Raw genomic sequence first — 22,091 nt, 5'->3', positions numbered from 1 at the left:
GAACAGTGGGATAGGTAGTTTAGACAGATCTTAGTTATATAACAACAGCACATTGCAGGTGTTAAGAGAGAATTTTTTAAAAATAAAATCATGACTGTCCTATAGCTATAAAAATGAACATGTATATAGATTGTATCTCATCAGTGAAGAAATCTGTAAGGTGTTAGAACCAATTCAAAGGAGAATCCAAAAACAGACACATTCATAGATCAAAATTATGGAAATTAATATTCAAACAGAGAGGCAAAACATTTTTTTCCTTTGGAGCAGGGTGGTAGAGGTATTGAGGGTGGGGAAAGGTCTTTCATCCCTTTACTGGACAGAATTTTTTTTCAGATGTACATATAAGAATTATTTTTCATTGCTACTAGTTGTCTGCAATTTAGAGAGTTGTAAAATAGCTCCCATAGAATGAGAATCAGGTAACCTAGAAAGGTATGCTGTAGACCAGTGGTCAGCAAACTATGGCTGCCAGCCAAATATCTCAACCCCTTGAATGATTTTATTAGAACATACCCATGTTCATTCATTTATGTATTGGCTATGGCTTCTTTCTTGCTACAAAAATGGAATTGAGTAGTTACAAAGAGACAATATGGCCCACAAAGCTTAAATGTTTTCTATCTGGCCCTTAACTGAACTGACCGTACTCCAGGTAATGCATAATATTCCATCAAAGCATGATTTTTTTCCAACGCAGGTATGTGTTTCTGACAATTAAGAGAATCAGGGTTTTCATATGCAGCGAATCCTAAACTAACCTGATGTTTCCCCAGGATGATTAATTAAAGCTAGTTGTTTTAAACAGCAGTTGGGATATTTCTTTACATAACAAACCTAATGATAGAGACCTTAGCTTTAGGCTAAATTATTAGAATACAATATTTAGAGCCAGGAAGCTGATGTTGTATACCATTCTGAGCAAATGTATTTCTAAACAGGCATAATCGCCTGTTAGAAATACATTTTACTATTTGCAGATAGTAAAGTAACTTGCAACTCCAGCATATAGAGAATGTTTGAAGGACAGAGGGCTATTTAGTTTTAAGAAAGGAGGACACCAGTAACTTGAGAAGCATCTTCAAATATTTGAAGCATAATTTGGGTTGTTCTATAACTTTTAAGGTTAAAACTTTGGGCAATATGTAGGAGTTAAGCAATTCTGATTTTAACGTAGTATAAGAAGGAATATTCTCCTAGTATAGAGGATGGAATATTCAACCTTGGTAAATAGTGACTTCCCTCTTAGTGGCTATGTTTGAGTAGAAGCTAGACATTCACTTTACTGGAATTTTTATACTAGAGGGATTAGAGCATCTGTTGTTTGATTGAAATAACAGACCTTATTGAAGTTTTCTTCTAATTCCATGAGCTCTTTAGTGACAAGTAAAAAGCTTTTCAGGAGGTGTTGATGATCCATCTGAGGTTGGAGACCAGAAATTACTATTGATATTCATCTATATGGTTTTATACATGTTTTAATTTCCCCAGCAATATTGATTCATGAATGTTATCATTTTGTCAGTAGACCAGTAGTTTAAAGCATATACAGTGGTAAGGAGTGGGAATTTTAGACTCTCCGCTTGGACTGGGTTGTTATTTGGTACAAACCAGAGCTTTCTCTTTTTATCAAACCAACAATTATTGAATTTCTAATCTTGTTTTTCCTTTTCTGAGGCCAATTTTTAGGTTCCTCTAGCCAGTTTTTCTGAGTTATCTTTTGGGGGAGTATCCCTTTGGACCATGACAGAGATTTGGCTGCTGCTGGTGCCTTTGAGGGCAGCATTTCTTTTGGAAATACCAACAAGGTGATTTCCCTCAGCCTCCAGCAAGTCAAGTTTAGAATGCCCCATAATCTTTTTTTTTTTTAATAGCTACTTTATTTATTTATTTATTTTTAGCTGTGTTGGGTCTTCGTTTCGTGCGAGGGCTTTCTCTAGTTGCGGCAAGCGGGGGCCACTCTTCATCGCGGTGCGCAGGCCTCTCACTATCGCGGCCCCTCCCGTTGTGGGGCACAGGCTCCAGACGCGCAGGCTCAGCAGTTGTGGCTCACGGGCCCAGTTGCTCCGCGGCATGTGGGATCCTCCCCGACCAGGGCTCGAACCCGTGTCCCCTGCATTGGCAGGCAGACTCTCAACCACTGCGCCACCAGGGAAGCCCCCCCATGATCTTAATAATAGCTAAAGTGGCAGGTAAAAGTATTACACTAATAATTTTAAATTTTATTTAAATTTTCAAAAATTTTAATTTTATTTCTGCTGAAAGTAAGAAAGCCATGTTGCTTCCACAACACTTGAAAATCGTGAGCTACTCTGAGAAGCATATCTACTGTCAGTATAAATACTGGCAAACTTTGTCCTTGGCTAAAGTGCAAGCCCACGTAAGAGCATATAATTCAGCCTGTTGGGCCTAAACAGAAGGGAATAGGTTCAGAGACAGGAACTCTTGAGCTTCACTAGAGATCCTCAGTATTTGAACTGTTTCAGTACTCTGAGGCATGGGCTGCTTTATAGTCGTGGAGTTGAGCACTAAGACTGTGGCTCTAGTGTCAGTTAGGACTGGAAGAGATTCATCCCAAATCTGGAGAAACGTTTCTCCAGGATGATTAAGAGGGAGAATTGGGAAGAGTGCCTGTAGTTCCTCAGAGCCCCTACCATTGAGAATAGGCAGGATGTTGGAAAGGCTAGTTAGAGAGCTAAAGGTGCCTAAAGCACTTAAATTTATAACAATCTCTTTTTCAGTGTCCTGGCTTTTTGTAATAATAACAAAAACTAGAAGGGTTTTTACTTTGTTTAGGAACTTTCATTTGCTGGAATTGAGGATTAAGAATTTTGTTCATCTTCCTTTTAGGTGACTGCTCTAGAGTGTGAGAGAGCTGGTTTACCAGATTACCTAAATCTGGAGTGGACATAGTTTCCCCTTCCAGCCTGGTCCTTTCTACTAGAAGGGAAAGGTCCCGGTTCAGCCCCTTAATAAACGTAGAGTTAAAAGCTCCTCAGGTGGAATCAACATAGGAAGGAAAACCAGAATTTTCTTTAAAACCAATTTGAAGTTGATTGTAAGAGTCATGAACAGGTTCATCAGATTTTTGTGTGCAAGTCTGAATTTGTTCCAATCAACAGGATTCGGAAAAGCCCCAGGAATTGCTTGATGAAGTCACCTAGTGATTGCCTGAGCCTGATCATATAATAAGTTAGTGGGCTGGTCTCCCAGTTGTAATTCTAGAGACCTTTCAGGATTTTCCCAATTAGCAGTTTTCAGTACTGGGTCTGGCCTTCACTAACAAGTATATAAACTAGTTGATATAATTAGAGAAACCAGGTTGATAAGTTTGAATGACTATATTAAATTCTTCAGCAAATCTGTGAGGATCTTTAGTTACTTTGGGAAAATATTTGACTATGGCTCCCAGTTCAGCTTTGGTCCAGGGAATATAAGAAATTAAGGGTTTAGCTTCTGGATCCTCAGAGGGCTTAATTTTGAAGGGACAGGTTCTGACAAGTTCAGAAGAAAAGGGAGTAGGGAGAGTTTCAGAGAAAAAGGGAAGTTCAACAAGAGAAATCTTACCTTAAAATCTTATTTTGCAGAGAGGCAATTTCAGACTCCTGATAACATTGGGAAGCCTCAAAATACCAATTAAAATAGGTATTCCCCTCAGTTCTCAAAATTTTTGAGCAGTTGTAGTCAAATTCAATTTAAAGGAAATTAAAGTTGGGAATTTCAAATGTTCCCCATAATGGCCATTGATATTCTAAATTGCCTTTGGTCAGGTTGGTCCATTTAGTTTAAAATGTGCCTGAGGAAGGTTCTTAAACATAAAATCAGCCTGAGTTCCTGTAAGAGGGGGTGCCCTCAAAATACTTAGATATCTGGGATCCCATTCCTCAGAGGTTTTTCTCTAGAGTAAAAGAATAATTTTTCAAACTGCCCAAACAGCTCAGTTCAAACAGCTTGAAACTCAAACAACCAGCAAGCTTATATCATCCAGTTCGAAGGAAACAGCTTTGTCCTAGAGGAACGGGGCCAAAGATTTTTCAACAAGTTTCCAGAGAACAGCCCCTCTTTCATAGGAATGGGCCAGTGGCTCAACTGAAGCGGTTTCAGTGAAGCAGTCCCTGTTACCAAAGGAATGGGTGGACAGCTTCTCAGCCAGCTTTAGCTGAGCCAGTCTGTTCTCAAAATCAGACTGGCGTGCCAAACAAGTACTCACATACAGAGCAAGGCCTTAACCAGAAAGGTGAAACCTTAAAATAGATCCCAAATAAAGCCTGGAGACCTTCAAACACAAAGAGGGTAAGAACACGGATCCAGGAGAAAGACATACCTTCAAATCTCGGTCAGCAAGAAAATCAGTGAGCAAAATGGACTCAATTGTGAGTACCACACCTGTTTGCTTACCAGCCCCAGAGTCGTTGGGGGTCTTCTCTGGTCTCCCTATGGGCCACCAAAATGTTGACCTAAAACAAATAGAGTACCAGATATTTCTCCAACAAAGATGGGTTTATTCAGGATCAGCAAAGAATTGCAATTCAAGGTCTGTAACCATGGTGAGCCACATGCAAGTCTCCCACAGCAAGGAAAGGAGAATGCTTTTATAGAGGGCGAAAAGGAAATTGCAAGGGCTGGAGTAAACAAGAGTTCATGGCTTTTCATTGACTGAGTCCTTGTCAGGAAAGAAGAGGAGTCTTTCTTCTTCCTTCTGGACTCTGTTATCATCACAGGTGGTGAGAGCTCTCCCTTCTGGTCTCTCAGCTCTGTTTAATTGAGGTTTCTGTTTACGTTTTACAGGTGCAATAAGTAGTAGGGGAGTGATGGTGCTTTAAGAATAGATTATGTCAGAATTGAATATTGAACTTCAAAATTTCAGAAGTCAAGTGGTTCCCCATACCAACACCTTTTCAGGAGTAGGTTATTCGATGGTGATGGAGGATTGTTGGAGTCAGGAATGTTGAGACATAAAACTGGCTGTTGGATCAAATGTTGAAGCTATCCAAGAGATGATTCACTAATAAAAGAGCATGTGAAAGGGCATGCACAGTGGCTGGCACACAGTAGGCATCAAAAAATGTTTGAATCTGAATCCTGCGATCCAGGAAAGGGTAGTAAGCCATCAGCTGCCTTCAGGGTGAGCTGGGCTTTGTGAGTTGTTTGGAGCAGAGGTAAAATAAATTGTTTTGTGGGAGTTATGTCTCATCATGAAGTATGAACAGTAGGCAGTTTTAACATCCTGCTTCTGTTAAAAGGCCAGAGAGAGTTAGATTATGCAGAGGTAACTTGGCAGGGGGAAGAGGCATTGTTTCTTTGTTCCTATTCCTTCCATAAAACTTGCTAATTATATTTTTCGTGCTACTCAGTGCTGTTTCAGAATATTGTTTCAAAGATCATTATTCTTTTGTAAACTTATTTCAGGAGAAAGGAGTCTGTTAAATAATGGCTAGAGATTAGACACCATCCTGGGGAAAAAAAGTGAAGAAAGAGGTGACCACAGACTGGGTATTACATGTTAATAAGGGATTGTTGTCAGTTTGGGGGATGTAACAAGAGCTGAGAAATGGAAGAATAAATGAAGCAGAAGCAGCAGAATACTGACAGTTGTTGAAGCTGGGTGAAAGGTATATAAATAAAGGTTTATTACACTTTTTTTCCTACTTTTGTTTATATTTGAAAATTCCCAAAATAAAAAGTTTAATTTTTAAAAAGATATCCAGTATAGAATGTTTCAGTTCAAAAAGTATTACATGCCTAACTGTAGGCCTAGTGCTATATTGGGTTTTGTGTTACCCTTAATTGTATTCTTGAAAATGCAAGGTATGGGAAAGAGGGCATACTCATTTACTAGATGTGAAAGCTAGCATTAAACAGAAAGGGAGTGGCTTCAAAGTGTTAGAACTCTGCTGAAAATCTTAGGACTACATAACACCATTTCCACAGAAGCAAAAGAGAAATGACATTTCCTTATCTCTTGTTCTTCTTATGTTGGTTAACATCTCACATAGTTGGCTGCTTTGTATTCATAAAAGAAAAGGCTCAAAGGCATACTGGTACCTTTACAGGAAGTCTTCCAGAGGGCCCTATTTATCAAGGAAGTTTCTAAATTCAAATAGTCAGAAAAACTGCTCACTTAGGAGAAGACATGCTTAGAGTATACTCACTACTAACCTCATGAGAGTCTGCCTTCAAGACATTCCTATAACATTTTTGAAAGTGGGGACTCTCCTTATGGAAGCCTATAAAATCCTAAGTCGTTCTTAAATTATTTAAATACTGGATATATTAATACTGGATTAAATACTGGATATATGAATACTGGATTATTTTTGCTGGGTTTTTTCATAGTTCTTTTATTTCTGGGAGGTCTTTTTTATCAATCTACATCCCAGATCTTCCTACTTTGTTATCCTTCCATTGGCTGATACACAGGATTCAGGAGAAAAGTTCAAAGAAAAAAAATAGTGAAAATGAAATAATAATAAGATGGTAAAATTTCCCTCTGCTTACTGATAATTAAGGAAGATTGAGAAACTTAAACTGCTAAGATTGCCATGTTTTAGTAATTTAATAGTATATAGGTAGTTTCTTTTCTTCTCTTTTTTCTTTTTTCTCTTTTTAAGCCAGAAAGATTGGGCTGATTGTGTTGGCAGGATGCATTTGATGGATGACTGTCATTATCTTCTCAAACCTGCATGACACTTTAAATATTGAAAATGATAATTAAATTTTCAAGAGACCATGTTGAGATTATAAGATTTGGGACTTGTAAAAGAATGAGCATAGCAGTTGGCTAGTGGTGGCTGGTGTGTTTTTATTGACCCAGGAAAGAAATAGAAGCATCTCAGGTTTTCTTTTACTTTGTTTCCCTGTACATCCCTCCCCACCCCCTCCCCCAATTAATATATTGTCCAAAATGTTGGTAATGACTTGGAACTATTCAGGTTGCACAAAGCATTTAATGAAATCTTGTCTTAGACAAAACACTAGAGAGGATCATAATTAATGTCTCATTTTCTGCCAGTTGCTATTGATTACTCATTCAAGATCCCTTTGTTCTCAGAATGATAACTGTAGTTTGCATTGCTATCTAATGAGATTCTCAGGATAGAATTCTTTAACAACTTGCTGATAATTGCTAACATATCCCTGGAATTTCAATGTAAATGAATTTGCATAATAATACAATTATTTCACAAATGTCTGTGTTTTCCAAATTTGAGATTTATTACAGCCTGTTTTTTAATCATTTGTAGAAAGTTAACAGAAGACTGATACATTATTAAAGCCCAACATTTATATTTTGCCCTGAGTTCCCCTTCACCCTCTGAGATTTTGATTTGGTTGTGACATGATGTGAGAGGCTTCTTTGTCATTTTCAATTCCCCTGTCTCTGAAACTTCAGATGGACTCACAGCTGAACTGTACTGTGATGTTTCTAAATTAAAAGAGCAGTTGCAAATATAATAATACTATACTAATTTTGCTTCTAGAACAGTTTTCTTTCTTTATCCCTCAGTGACAAAAGAACACATGGTACAGTATAAAGAATTCATCTGAGAGGAATTCCCTGCCAGTCCAGTGGTTAGGACCCCGCACTTTCACTCCCGAGGACACAGGTTCAATCCCTGGTCCGGGAACTAGTCAGGAAACTAAGATCCTGCAAGCTGCGCGGCCAAAAAAAAAGAATTCATCTGGGAAATTTTAACAATTTATGTACTCTATTTTATCATGATTGTTTTTTATACCTTTCTACATCTTTAATTAATAAGCTCCCCCTCTCAAAAAGACAAATTTGGGAACAGCTGCTTGCCCTTACGTATGAAAACTGCATGCCATTTCAGGGATATAATATAGGCATGAAATTAAGGAGGTCTGTAGAATGTACAGAGAGCAGTGGTTCCAAGAGTCCATATTAAATATTTTAAGTTTTTTGAAATATATGACTACAACATTAGGTACTCTCCATCTTTTCTAGAAAACAAATTAGTGTTAAGTTAGTGCTTCAAATTTTTAATCATAAAATGAGGATAAAAATTTTTGACAGTAGGTCCTTATTTTCTCTGATTGTGCATAGATATCAAAGTATATGTAGTACAGCATTTGGACCAAGCCATTTAATGGTAAAAAGTAGTTCTGAGGAAGTAAGTTTATATTTATCCAGATTTCAGATACTTTCCCTTTTAAGGGTAAAGAATATCCAAATTACTGCAGTGTGATTTTGAATCTTCCTGGCTACTTATCAGCACCATTTTAATATAGGATATTTTCCTGTGTTACTATTAAATTACATTCACAGTGTCTTCCAATATAATTAAGAAGAAGTTGCATTAGTAAATGCTGTTGGCCATGCCCAGTACTTTATACCTCTTCTTTACACTTTGGTCAGTATCACCATGAAGACTTTCTCTAAATAGCCTTTTCAAGTTCACATTTTAGAGTCAGGATTTCTCAAGCACATGATGAGGAAGAGAGAGCTTTAAAAAATAAATTATTGCATAGGCTACTAAAGTTCCATATAAAGAAATGAGAATTTTTCTTCAGGCTGAAGGTTTGTCATATGCAGTTCAAAATGAAACTTACTGTAGGTTTTTATTACAATAATCTAGGCTAATAAAAAGAAACAAAATTGAGTTATTTGTAGTGAGGTGGATGGACCTAGAGTCTGTCATACAGAGTGAAGTAAGTCAGAAAGAGAAAAACAAATACCGTATGCTAACACATATATATGGAATCTAAATTAAAAAAAAAAGTTTCTGAAGAACCTAGGGGCAGGAGAGGAATAAAGACGCAGACGTAGAGAATGGACTTGAGGACGCGGGGAGGGGGAAGGGTAAGCTGGGACGAAGTGAGAGAGTGGCGTGGACATATATACACTACCAAATGTAAAATAGATAGCTAGTGGGAAGCAGCCACATAGCACAAGGAGATCAGCTCGGTGCTTTGTGACCACCTAGAGGGGTGGGATAGGGAGGGTGGGAGGGAGACGCAAGAGGAAGGAGATATGGGGATATATGTATATGTATAGCTGATTCACTTTGCTATAAAGCAGAAGCTAACATACCATTGTAAAACAATTATACTCCAATAAAGATGTTTTAAAAAATAAATAAATAAAATGAAATATGGTATTTTATTAATTTGAAGAAACTTCAAATTCCAGAAGAGTAGAGAGAATAATATAATAAACTTCAAGCCTCTAAATTTCTTCTTTGAAAAATAATTTATTTCATATATATATATAAAGGCATTAAAAGAATACGAAGAGCAAAAAATAATAATAATAATCTAGGCTATCTTAGTGTTTCAGGAATAACCCTTTATTAATTATTCTTTGGTAATTAGATATATTTTTCACAGATGGAGTTGCTAGATGACTGTAGAAAAGATTCTTTTCTCAAGTGCTATGTCATTTCAGAATACTAATTCTGCCTTGAATAAGACAGCAGAATAAAACTGCTTTGTCTAGTTCTGTATCCTCTGGGATACTTGGGTATTCTTTTTGCCTTAGATACCTCCAGGACAAGATCAATAATGCTTCTCATTTGTTTCAGACAGGCAGAAAAATCAATAATATGAGCTGATATGTAATTTTATTTTAGGAAAAAATTCAATAGTTTATTATGTGCACTTTAGTTTTACCAAAATGTTTAAAGGATCAAATAAAGGAAAAATACATGATTTTGTCAGTGGTAGAATATCAAAATGTTAGGCATATATAGTTTAGCCCTTGATTTTTAAAGTCATATTTACCATTAGTTCCATGGGCATTTTTTCTTAGATTATCAAGTCCTTGTGGAGAAAACCTTGTCTTAAACTTCTTTTGTGTTTCTTATAGTACTGAACATTTCATTTTAGTTAACAGGATAAAATATCATCTTGTGTTCTTAAAAAGAAACAATTTCTCCTACATTTACTTTGCCTAATCATTTTGATCATGATACAGGTAAAATGGGGAAATGGTTATTTCTATGATTAGGACAGCTGAGTGAAGGGCAGCTGAATGAAGAACAACTTCTGTATCTTTTTTTGGCACTAATATTCACTGGAGAAAAAGAAGACGGTATTTCCTAACCACATCTCCAGATTTGGCAACAATAAGGAGAAAAGTATATCAACAGTAAAATTGGTAACAAGTAAACTTTTTTCCCTAAAAAAAAAGTCTGTTCTTCTTTTTCTTCCTTTATTTCATGCATATGTACAAAAACCTACCAGTATGTATTCTATAGGTAACTCAGCTTTAGGATTATAATTCACAAATTAATTTATAGGTCACTTATATTTTTTTAAGTTAATCTTATAAATGGTAATTGGGTTCCTGGACTATTGTGGAAGTTTTATTGTATTGAGGAAAGAGCCTCTTCAACAGAACTAGATTCAAATTAGTTTCCACTGCTTGCTATCTGTATAACATAAAATCTCTGTACGTAATGCTTAGTAAGATTGCAGTAAATATTAACTGAGATGGTACATTTGATGTTGTGCTAGTGGATCCTTGATATTTAGTCTGATTTTCTCCAAGTTTTTATTTTGAAAAATTACAAACCCACAGAAAAGATACCAGAATAGTACAGTGAGCATCCAGTTACTCTTAATCGAGTCTCATCATTTAACGTTTCACCATATTGGTGCACACGCATTCTTTTTCTTTCACTCAATATGTGTCTGTAGATGTTTGTATGCTAAATGTGGGTTTATGCACACAAATATACACATTTCTGCTGAATCGCTCTGAGAATAAGTTGGCATTTTTCTGTTTATTCTTGGTCTAGGTTCATACAGTTTAAATCTGTCACACTCCTCTTTGGATTTAGCCTCTAATTGTCAATCCTTTCTCTGGGGGCCTATTCTCTTTTCTATTTCCAATATCCTATTTTACTTTAGCCATTGGGAGTTGCAACTCAACCGTCTTGGATTCAGGGCAGACGAGGTCTCCTTACTTAGGAGAAAGAGTTTGTGCCCAGGAAACAATAAAAAAAAATGCCACTCATCTTACTTTCATTCTTTGTGATACTTAGAATATGGTAACCTGTGGAGGAAAAAAAATGAATTGGAGTTTTTATTTTCTCTAGGGCCTACAACCATGCTACTCACTTTTACTTAAGCTTTATTTACTTCTGCCAGTAACCCTGTGAAATATTAATATAACCAAACAAAACAGATGCATTAATGTTAGACAGTTTGCCCAGGATCTTACAGTCAGGTTTTGAACTCAGGGTAGCTAACTCCAAAGCCCATGCTGTTTCCAGGACATCAGAGTTTTTGTAGACATTTTATTTACTTTTAGGAATATAAGAAATACATTTGCCTATTCACCTTTTAGATTGTTTTATACTTCTTTTAGTCTTTATTATGACTATTACTGGACTTCTTTGAAGAAATAACTCACTGGCTACATTTTATTCATCTGAATGTTTATCTATCTGTATCTTACAACTTTAAGCAGACAGACTTCTTAACCATCCTCCGAACTCAGCCCTTTGTTTCGCCATTAAAGCATTATGTAAGGGATCAATTAATATTTTCTAAAAAGGGCTACATAGTAAATAATTAAGGCTTTCCAGACCATACATTGTCTGTTGCAACTACTCAACTCTTCCACTGTAGCACAAAAACAGCCATAGCCAATATATAAGTGAATTGAGACTGTGTTCCAATAAAAGTATTTTCCAAACAGGCCCAATTTGACCTGTAGGCCATGGTTTGTTGACCACTAGTATTAATCATCATCTTATATGCCCATTAGAATTTATATGCCAGGGAAATGTTGAAAGGAACAATGTAAGAGATACATGAATGCCCATCTCCTCTCATGTATTTGTTTGTGTGGGTACAGTGACCAGTTTTGTATGTACCTTCTACATGAGAAAACACAGATGAAGTAATAAATACAGCAGGCACCTCAAAACATGATATCATGAAAGTCAGTTTTGCACTGAGCAGGGAACATCCTATTAAAAGACTAATGATGTTTTTAAGGAAAAATTCAAGGTACATGACCCCTGCCCTCAAACATGTGGTAATAATATGTTCCATCTAGCATACTCTAGCCATATTCTAATTGCTATTTGAGGAATGTCAGATGTGCCTAGCACAGGCAAAAAAAACAGAAAGAAACACAAAACAGATGTAACAATGGAAATTTTAGTATAATGTGTGGGAGACTTGATGATTCCTGGGTCACACTATTCTCACACAAATAACATAATCAGGAGATCCACTTCTAATGGTTTGTTATAGAAATAGAAAGGATACATGTGCCATTTACATTTATATTAATTGTTTTCTCATTTTTATCATTTCTCCTAGAGATTATTGTCTTAAGGGGAGCTATTTCTCCTTCATGCCTGTTAGTCAACACCTTTGTTTCCTAATCTGTTGAACCTTGTATCTGTTGGAATTTGTGTGATTAATGCTAAATAATTACATTGATATTAAGCAGTCTTTTCATATACACATCATATTGTCTGGTGATCGAAATCCTCTTCTCACTTTCCTCTTTTGTAAAAGAAGATATCAACTCTATTCAAAGAATCACTTACCTTTTGAGAAGTCTGAAAAATTTGTCTTCTTAATTATAAACATTTCTGAAAGATGCAGTGATCTTTGGGTGACTTAATATACTAATTACTTCATGTGTGCTCCAGCATTGTTGAATAGGCTTTTTTTTAAAAACTGAAATATCAAATATCACATGAAGAGACAGTATAGCAAAACGTATGAGGTGCAGTGAAAGCAGTGATCAGAAGGAAATTTATAGTTGTAAATGTCTACATTGAAAAAGAAGAAAGATCAGTAACCTAACTTTATACCATAAGAACCTAGAAAAAAAAGAAAACCAAACCCAATGCTAGCAGAAGGAAGGAAATAATAAAGATTAGAGCAGAAATTTTTAAAAATAGAGAAAAGGAAAACAATAGAACCATCAAAATCAAAAGTTTCTTCTCTGAAAAGATAAACAAAATTGACAAACCTTTAGCTATATTGACTAAGAAAAAAAGTCTAATTACTAAAATCAGAAATGAAATAGGGAGCATTACTACCAACCTTACAAAAATAAAAGGGATTATAAAAGAATACTGTGAACAATTGTATGCTAAAAAATCAGACACTGTAGAAGAAATGGACAAATTCCTAGAAACATACATACCACCAAAACTGAAGAAATAGAAAATCTGAACAGAACTAAAACAAGTAGATTGAATCGGTAATAAAAATCCTCCCAAAAAAGAAAAGCACAGGACCAAATGGTTTCACTAATGAATTTTACCAATCATTTAAAGGAGAATTAACAACAGTCCTTCTCAAACACTTCTTAACTCATTCAACGAGGCAAGAATTACCATGATACAAAGCTAGAGATATCACAGGAAAAAGGAAACTACAGACCAGTATCCTTTTTGTATATTAATGAAAAATTTTCTACAAAATACTAGCAAGCTACAAATCCACCACCGTGTTAAAAGGATTGCACACCACGACTAACTGGGTTTTATTTTAAGAATGCATGTGTATTAGACATATGAGAATTGATCATTCATTAATTAGAATGAAGGGGGAAAAAGTCACTCAGTCATCACATCTGATGCAGAAGAAGCATCTGACAAAATCCAATACCCTTTTATGATAAAATACTTCACAATACTAGGAATAGGCAGGAACTTCCTCAATTTGATAAAGGTCATTTGTGAAAAACCCACACCTAATGCCATGCCCAATGGTAAAACATGAAAGCCTTTCCTCCTATGATCAAGAACAGGACAAAGATGTCTACTTTCACCACTTTCATTCCACATTTTACTGTACATTCTAACCAGAGCATTTAGGCAAGAAAAAGAAATAAAAGACATCCAAATTGGAAAGGAAGAAGTAAAACTATCTCTGTTTGCAGATGATATGATCTTTATATATAGGGAATCTATAATAAAATTATTAGAGCTAATAAATGAATTTAGCAAAGTTGCAAGATTCAAGATCAACACACAAAATTTAGTTTTATTTCTTTACGCTGATGAACAAACCAAAAATAAAATTAAGTGACAGCTCAACTTACAGTATCATCCAAAAGAATAAAATAACCTAGGAATAAATTTAACTACAAGGTGTAAGACTTGTACACTGGAAACTACAAAGCACTGCTGAAAGAAATTAAAGAAGACCTAAGTAAAAGGAAAAATATTCAGTGTTCATCAATTGGAAGACTTTTGTTGTTAGGATGACAGTACTCCCCAAAGCAATCTACAGATTCAGTGCAATCCCTATCAAAATTCCAATGGCATCTTTTTGCAGAAATGGAAAAGCCGATTCTCAAATTTATATGTAACTTCAAGAAATCCCGAATAGCCAAAACAGCATTGAAAAAGAAAAGTAAAATTGGAGTACGCATACTTTCCAATTTCAAAACTTAATACAAAGCTACAGTAACCAAAACACTGTGGAACTGGTATAAGGTAGACATATAGACCCATGTGATAGAATTGAAAGTCCAGATAGAAACTGGAACATCTATGACCAATTGATTTTTAACAAGGGCGCCAAGACCACTGAGTTAGGAAATACTATTTTCCTTAACAAATAGTGCTAGAACAACTGGATATCCACATACAAAAGAATGAAGTTGGACCCCTACCCCTACCCCTATATACACTATATACAAAAGTTAACTCAAAGTGCATCAGTGATCTAAGTATAAGAGCTAAAACTATAAACTCTTAGAGGAAAATGTAGGGATAAATCTTCATTACCTTGGATTTGGCAATGGATTCTTAGATATGACATTAAAAGCACAAGAAACAAAGGGAAAAATAAGTTGGACTTCATCAATATTAAAAACTTTTGTGAATCAAAGGACATTATCAAGAAGTGAAAAGACAACCTACAAAATGGGAGAAAATATTTGCAAATCAGATGTCTGATAAGGGTCTAATATACAGAACAGAACATATAAGAACTCTTAGAATACCACAGCAGAAAGGCAACTCAATTCAAAAATGGGCAAAGGACTTGAATAAACATTTTTCCAAAGAAGATATACAAAGGATCATCAAGCCCAAGAAGAGTTGTTCAGCATCATTAGTCACGAGGGAATTGCAAATCAAAACCACAATAAGATACCACTTCACACCCATGAGGATGGCTATAATTTAAAAACCAGAAAGTAACAAGTATTGGTAAGGATGTAGAGAACTTAGAACCGTCATACAATGAAGTGTAACATTGTGCAGTCACCATGGAAAACAGTTTGGCAGTTTCTCAAAAAGTTAGATTTTTACCACGTGACCCAGCAACTCCACTCTTAAGTGTATAACCAAAACAATTGAAAAGAGATACTCAAACAAATACTTGCACACAAAGGTTCATAGCAACACTATTCACAATAGTCCAAAGCTGGAGAAAACCAAAATGTTACATCAATGGATAAATGCATAAACAAATTGTAGTATATCCGTCCAATGGAATATCATTCATTCCTGAAAAGAAATGAAGTACTGATACATGCTGCAACATGATGAACTTCAAAAACATGCTAAGTGAAAGAAGCTGGATGCAAAAGGTCACATATTGCATTATTTCATTTATATGAAATATTCAAAATAAATTAAATCCACAGAGACAGAAGCAGATTAGTGGTTGTCAGGGATTGGAGGAGGGGAGGAATGGAAGTGACTGTTTGGGTATGGAGTTGCCTTTTGGGGTGACGAAATGTTCTGGAACTAGAGGGTGATGGTTGCACATTATGAATGTACTAAATGTCACTGATTGGAAATGTTAAAATGGTTAATTTTATGTTATGTTAATTCCACCTTAGATTTTTAAGCTGAAACATAAATATTACTTAAAATTATTAAATAGTGTGATAAACTGAAATGAAAGTCTTTCTGGAGGCGGGGACTGGACTATTATGACTAGCATTATAAAGTTCTACTGATTCTTTCTAACCAGAGCTGAGGTTTATTTCTCAGTACCTTTATGATGCTCAGTAGCTGGAATGACAACTACCAACAGTATGGTGATAGCAGTAAGGGGTATTATTGAGTGGGAGAATAGTAAATATATTAGAGAAATCACAGCTCTTTTCATTTGAGAGCATCTTCTCAAGTATATCTAACACCCTTTCCAATTGAGGTCTTCCTTTTCGCTCAGCTACCAGAAAGCTTGAAAACAAATTCTGCCAAATTAACTTCATTTGCTTTATGACAGGGTCAATTCGTTAGTAGGTCAGGGCTGCTGAATCTCTGGATTTCAGTGAAGTACTTGACACAGTTTCATGACATCACTGTGACATACATTAGGGCTCTCTCCTCAGCCTTGTCATCCTGGACAAGGATAAAAATGGATGATTATTATGGATCAAATATAACAAGATGACTTTTATCAGAGATAAATGTTAAGTCTTGTACTTGGAACCAAAGAACACAAACTGAACAAAGAAACCATTGGAGGGACATGACTTAATAGCAACTTATACAATAAAGAGTAACAGGGTGTGAATACTCTTAACCTCTCAGTATGAGCTAGCTAGCACAAATGGGTTGTTTAAATATAGTGTTGAAAACTACTCTGCATTAATAAGGCCACATCTGGGGCATTATTCTCCATTCTCCTTTGCAAGAGACTTTGACAAATGGAAAATAAATCTAGAGGTCTGTATCAGGGATGGTGAGGAGGACATTCAAACCATGTCATGAGACACAGTTGAAGAAAACAGGAATGGCTAGTCTTGAAAATATTGGCACTCTTCAAACAATGAGAGCTTTCCAAAAAGGAAAAAAAATGGAAAAAGAACAGAATTGACTACCTTTTGTGGTCATGAAAGCATTCAAGCAAAGACTGGGTGGCCATTTTTCAAAAATGTTCTTGATGATTAAAGAGTGGAACTACATAGTAACTAAAGTATCTTTCAACCCTAAGAGTGTATGGATCTACATAATTACTAGAAAGCAGGCAACATGAGGATGGGGAAAAAGAGAAAATACAGGTTTAAACTAATGGTCTAATAAAATTCAAATAAGTACTTAGATACTTCCTAAATTCAAGGGTTTGTTGAAGTTACTATAAATAGTTCAGGAGTGATGTCATTTTCAGATTTGGGTTCATAATCAACAAGAAGATAACTTGTTTCTTTGGCCTTGTTTTATAGTCTAGTCTCCTGAGACAAGATCTAGGGCTTGGAAGCCCAGCACAAATCTCTTCTTCAGGAAAACCTGGGACACCGTACTACTCATTCTCTGCCACAAGTTCCAGGAGAAGACCACTCCATGACTCTGCAGCACTTGGTAAGTGTATCACACAACAAACCCCATTTTACAAATGTTTCTTCCCTACCCCACTCCCCCTTAGTCTATGCTTCTGGCTATACTTTTAATTAGAAGAAATTTGGTTTCTTGGGTATCACGATGATATTGGGGCTTATTTACATAAAATAATATATCATATATTTAATAAACAATATTTTTATTTGGTCATCAGTATAAGAGGAACTGAATAGTGAAAAATGGAACTTTAAAAATGGGATTAGTTTTTCCTCTTATAATAAAAATGTCATGTACTAATATTAACATCTTATTCTTGACTAAAATTGATATAATGCTCAACAGTTTACAAAGTGGTTTTATAGTATACGTTCTCATTTCATCCATACAGCGATCCTAGTAGTCAGTGGACGTAATACTAGCTTTAACATAAAATTGAGGCTCAAAAGAGGACACATTCATATAACTAGTAGGTGATTTATGCAGGATAAAATTTCAGATTTTCTGACTCCAAGTCCAATGTTCTTTGCATATTAATTGCTTCTACTCCCCACTTTTTAAAAAATTGAGGTAAAATTAACATAACAATTATCCATATTAAAGTGTACAATCCAGGGACATTTAGTATATTCACAAAACTGTACAGCCATCATCTCTAGCTCCAAAACATCACCTCAAAAGGAAACTCAGTAACTATCAAGCATGCAAATCTCATTTTCTTTAGCTTCCTTCTTTTATGTCCTATACATAGCCTAACCAGGCCAATCTGTTTTGTGTTGCTGCTTACAGCAAGCCTCAGGTATACTCTGACACCCTATCCAGTCAGTGTTTAAATGTGGGAATTTTTGGTTATTCTTACCAAAGAATCCTTTATATAAGGGTCAGGGTAAGAACATTCTTCTGAGTCTAGATGTGGCGGTGTCACTCTAGAAAAATATCTGTTAGTATGCTGTGTGAGCACACACTGTGACAAAAAGCACTAATATAGACCAGTATACTATTACTAAGAGTTCAAGGAGGAAATAATTGGAATATTGAGGGCAGGGAGGGGGAGTGGATTTCATAAATACTCAAGCTTTCCAGAAATTAAAGTTTATATATTCTTCATTTTCGTTTTGATTATGATAATGCTAGGTACTATGGATTATTTCTTCTATGCCAGGTACTGTGTTATACATACTGCATCTTTACAAAAACTCTATGAGGTTATGATATTAACCTCATGTTGCAGATAAGGAACCAAGACCCAGGAAGCTAAGTAACTTAGCCAAGCCTTGGTATCCAGGGAGGTGCACTCATCTCCTGGGTGAATACCGTTTAGTGGATTATTATTCCATTCTTCATTGTTATTTCTCAGTCTTAGACACTCTTTCTTGACATTGCAGTTATCCATAAAATCTCTGAAAGGACTTCAGAGATAATCTACGCCAATCTTAGCATCTTCTCAAGCTATTTAGATGCTTTAGGAAATCAACATTCTGCAAAACAGTATCTAACTTATAATACTCTTGCCACGGTTTTTAATATAAACCTAGTAATAATGGCTAAAATTTATTGTGTCACTTTCTGTTAGGCACTGCCCTGAGCATCTTTCTGTATTATGTTTATTGCAATAACTCCAGGAGGTTATTGTAGGTAACTGAAGTTCTAAGAGGTTAAGTAACTTGCCCAGGCTCACACAGCTGCTGTGTGATGGAGCTGAAATTTGAATCCAATCAGCTTACTCTCTTAACTATTACACTTTGAAACCTCCCAAAAGTGAACTCTGTATCCTAAGTTCATGATTTTGAATCCAACATTATTTACATAATTGTAGAGTGGCAGCTAATGATGAGATTAAAAATATAAAAGAAAAATTTCCATTCCCATGGCAGTGAAAAACTGTCCTTATCTAAACAGCAATGTACTCTACTGCTAACTACCCCAAAAGAGAGTGATGGGCTCCAGACTGATAGGAACAGTTCAGTTGACTCTCTTGGTATGTATGGAGTGTGGCTTTTGCTCAAGGGATACTGTACTAGTTGTGAAAAATTGGGTTTTAGAAAAGCCTCACAAAGAACAAAAATTTTGCCTGTAAGTTTTATAGAGTGTGCCAGATGTTGTTTATCTTTGGCACTTTTGTTTTAAGGAAATATAGGCTGCCTCTTGGGGTAGGGAATAGATGCTAATGAGTGTTTTTTTCCTCTTTTTCTTGTATAAAATTTTTCCATGTGCTACTTACAAAGTTGCTTTTTTAGCTTTGCAGCCTCCTGGGATATTCACTATAAAGATTCCCAGCCCCAATTTAAATGGGTTTCATTCTTTCTTAAACAACTGCATGTTTTACTGTCGTATCATTTATGACCCAGGAAAATACCATTTTTACAGTTTTCAAAAACATTGTAATTAACATCAGCCTTCTTATGCGTTCTCTCTTAATAGTGAACCCCTCTGAAAAATCCTGAATTTGATCCATTATTTGTGTACGATTGGAAAGGTGCAATTAACACCATTTTTTACAATAAATAAGATGAACAAGTATTAAATTTTAAATTTTACAGATAAGTAAAAGTAAAATATCAAGTAAGGTGGTTAGGCGTATGAAAATATTCATATTCTCCATTATATTAATAAATAATTTGTGTCTTAGAAAGAAATATACTTTAGTTATTTCTTGGAAATAAATATAAACATCCAAGGATAAAATTGTACAATAATTAGTGCTGAAGTTGCAGTTTTAACCACACATTGTTAAAGTAAATGTTCTTATAGAATACTTATAGGATGATATTGTACATGACAATGCCTGTATCTAATAGTTTATGTAGCATATCTCAGATATTATTATAACCTTAATTTTTCAGTTATTAAATTTTATTTCAAATTTTTAACATAATGACTTACAGCATTAGCATTAGCTTTTAGTCTAGTTAGTATGCTTTTAAACCTAATTCTCAATGTGATATGAACACTAAATTTGTGTCTCTCTTAAGGAGTCATATTATTAAACTGACCTGTTGTACCAAATGCCCCTCTGCAAATGAGCTGAGATAAATGATGTAAAGTGCCTAATATGGAACCTTGCACATAATAGGTGCTTAAGAAATATTATTCCCTTTTCTCACACATGCTTATTGGTTTGTTATTTTCTTTCTTGTTTTACTTTGCTGTCATCTTCCCAAACTTACAGGATATGTATTTCAGAATATATCACTTCATTAGGAGTCCCTGTTTTGCACTGGAACCAGTTAGAAAGAATGAGACCCCTATCCCTGTATTCCCTTACTTAACTTCTAAATACTGGAAAACAAGAAAGGTACTAGGAGGAAAAATTCTTTCCTGCTCATTTGAAGTCTGAAACTTTTCTAATATAAATGCTGATGAAATATACTGTTTCCCACGTGCAGATCCTTTGCAAGCAAAGAAAGTCAGAAAGGTGCCTCCTGGCTTGCCTTCTTCTGTAAGTACCCATTTTTTTGACTTTGTGGTAAACAAACTGATTTCAGGTATTCAGTATCTGCTGGCTGTAAGGATACATTTGGTCGGTATCAGTAGGCACACTTCACATAGTAACTGTCCTCTACTTAACGGAGTCACTGATTGAGTTAAATCCAAATTCAGTGTTAGGTTTTTAAGATTTCTCTTCAGTGATTTGTAGCTTACTCATACGCTTTTACTCCATGTCCCTGTCATTTGAATTCCCCTCTTGGGAAGAGGACTAGGCTGGTAGCTGTCAAAGAAGATCTCCTGTACAGGTCTTTTGATGTTTAATTAGTCATTATGTTGCTGAACAGGAGGACAGACAGAGATTAATAGCTGAGAATCTTAGAAATTTACATTTGTAATAATCCCAATGGAGCTAAAGACATTAAGATTCGGAGGACATGTTCGGCTCAGCTTGCCTCAGTAGGACTGAGGTTATTAATATGCATAAATCACCAAGTCAGATGTTCATTGTGAAGCCCTTGTGGATTTTAAAGCCTTCATTAAGCCTTTCCTAACTTCAGCCTAGCATCAGGAAAGCTTTCAAGCAGCTAGTTTGTTGATCCCTCTTTGCTCAAAAATGTATCCTTTGAGAATAAAGAGCTTTCATGAAGGAGGTTGGAAAGGTTTGGTGAACAACCGTTAATGGCCATGATAATCAAATGCTGTAGGGGTGTTTGTGCTATTAAATATACTTTATTCTGTTAAAGAGTAAAAGTATTTGTAAATGAACCTATATCATAAATCCACCTACAATTTAAAAACCCCTGGTGTGAGGAGGGAAGATTTTTTTTCCTTTCCCTTTTCTTAGAACAAATGGGGAGTGGGGCTTTTGGATTGAGGCCCCATGCCTTGTAGGGTACATCTCTTTGTTGTGTAAATGGATGTTGGCCTTTTATTTGGCAGTACTTAACACATGGGCGCAGGTGCTGCTGGATGAGTCACAGCTCATCGAAGTATACACTGAATGGAATATCTGGCTTGGCAAGTAGTAATCTAGAAGGAGCAGCATGGGTCTGAGCTTTTTATTTTTTATTAAGGCTGAAGTAGAGATACCATCTTTTTGGTTGTTTGCCTTCCTTCTTTCCTATGTTCTTCCCCTCCTTCTCTTCCATGTGATACATGAAAACTCAAATTTGAAACTCACTTCCAGATGGATCTGAGTTTTATGCAGCCTAGGGCAGCTGTGCTCTGAACCTGCAGCTTACCTGGAAGGTTGGATTGCAGCTGCAGGCATTCTTAAAAGCTTTTGCTTGCATAAGCACTTGGACCCACTAGAGGCTGAATAGCTGCTTGATAAACAAAATGAACACAATGCCTCAAATCATTATTCCCAAAGACAGGATTTTTTTTTCAGCGACAGCTAAAAATAGTTGGGCAATTTACATT

General features: G+C 35.7%; 1 protein-coding gene across 7 annotated transcripts in view; it reads left to right on the top strand.

Moving 5' to 3' along the window:
* The window catches only part of TCF12 (transcription factor 12), a 373,055-nt gene that overhangs the window by 271,300 nt on the left and 79,664 nt on the right, over positions 1-22,091 (top strand). For all 7 annotated transcript variants that reach the window (XM_059913202.1, XM_059913200.1, XM_059913209.1 and 4 more), the window contains 2 exons: positions 17,129-17,264; positions 20,627-20,679. In XM_059913202.1, the coding sequence (XP_059769185.1) occupies positions 17,129-17,264; positions 20,627-20,679 (189 nt within the window). The remainder of the gene's footprint in view (positions 1-17,128; positions 17,265-20,626; positions 20,680-22,091) is intronic.

Source organism: Balaenoptera ricei, chromosome 2 (assembly GCF_028023285.1).
Source record: "Balaenoptera ricei isolate mBalRic1 chromosome 2, mBalRic1.hap2, whole genome shotgun sequence".
In the NCBI taxonomy this organism is placed as follows: Eukaryota; Metazoa; Chordata; class Mammalia; order Artiodactyla; family Balaenopteridae; genus Balaenoptera; species Balaenoptera ricei.
This window is presented reverse-complemented; position numbering and strand designations above follow the sequence as displayed.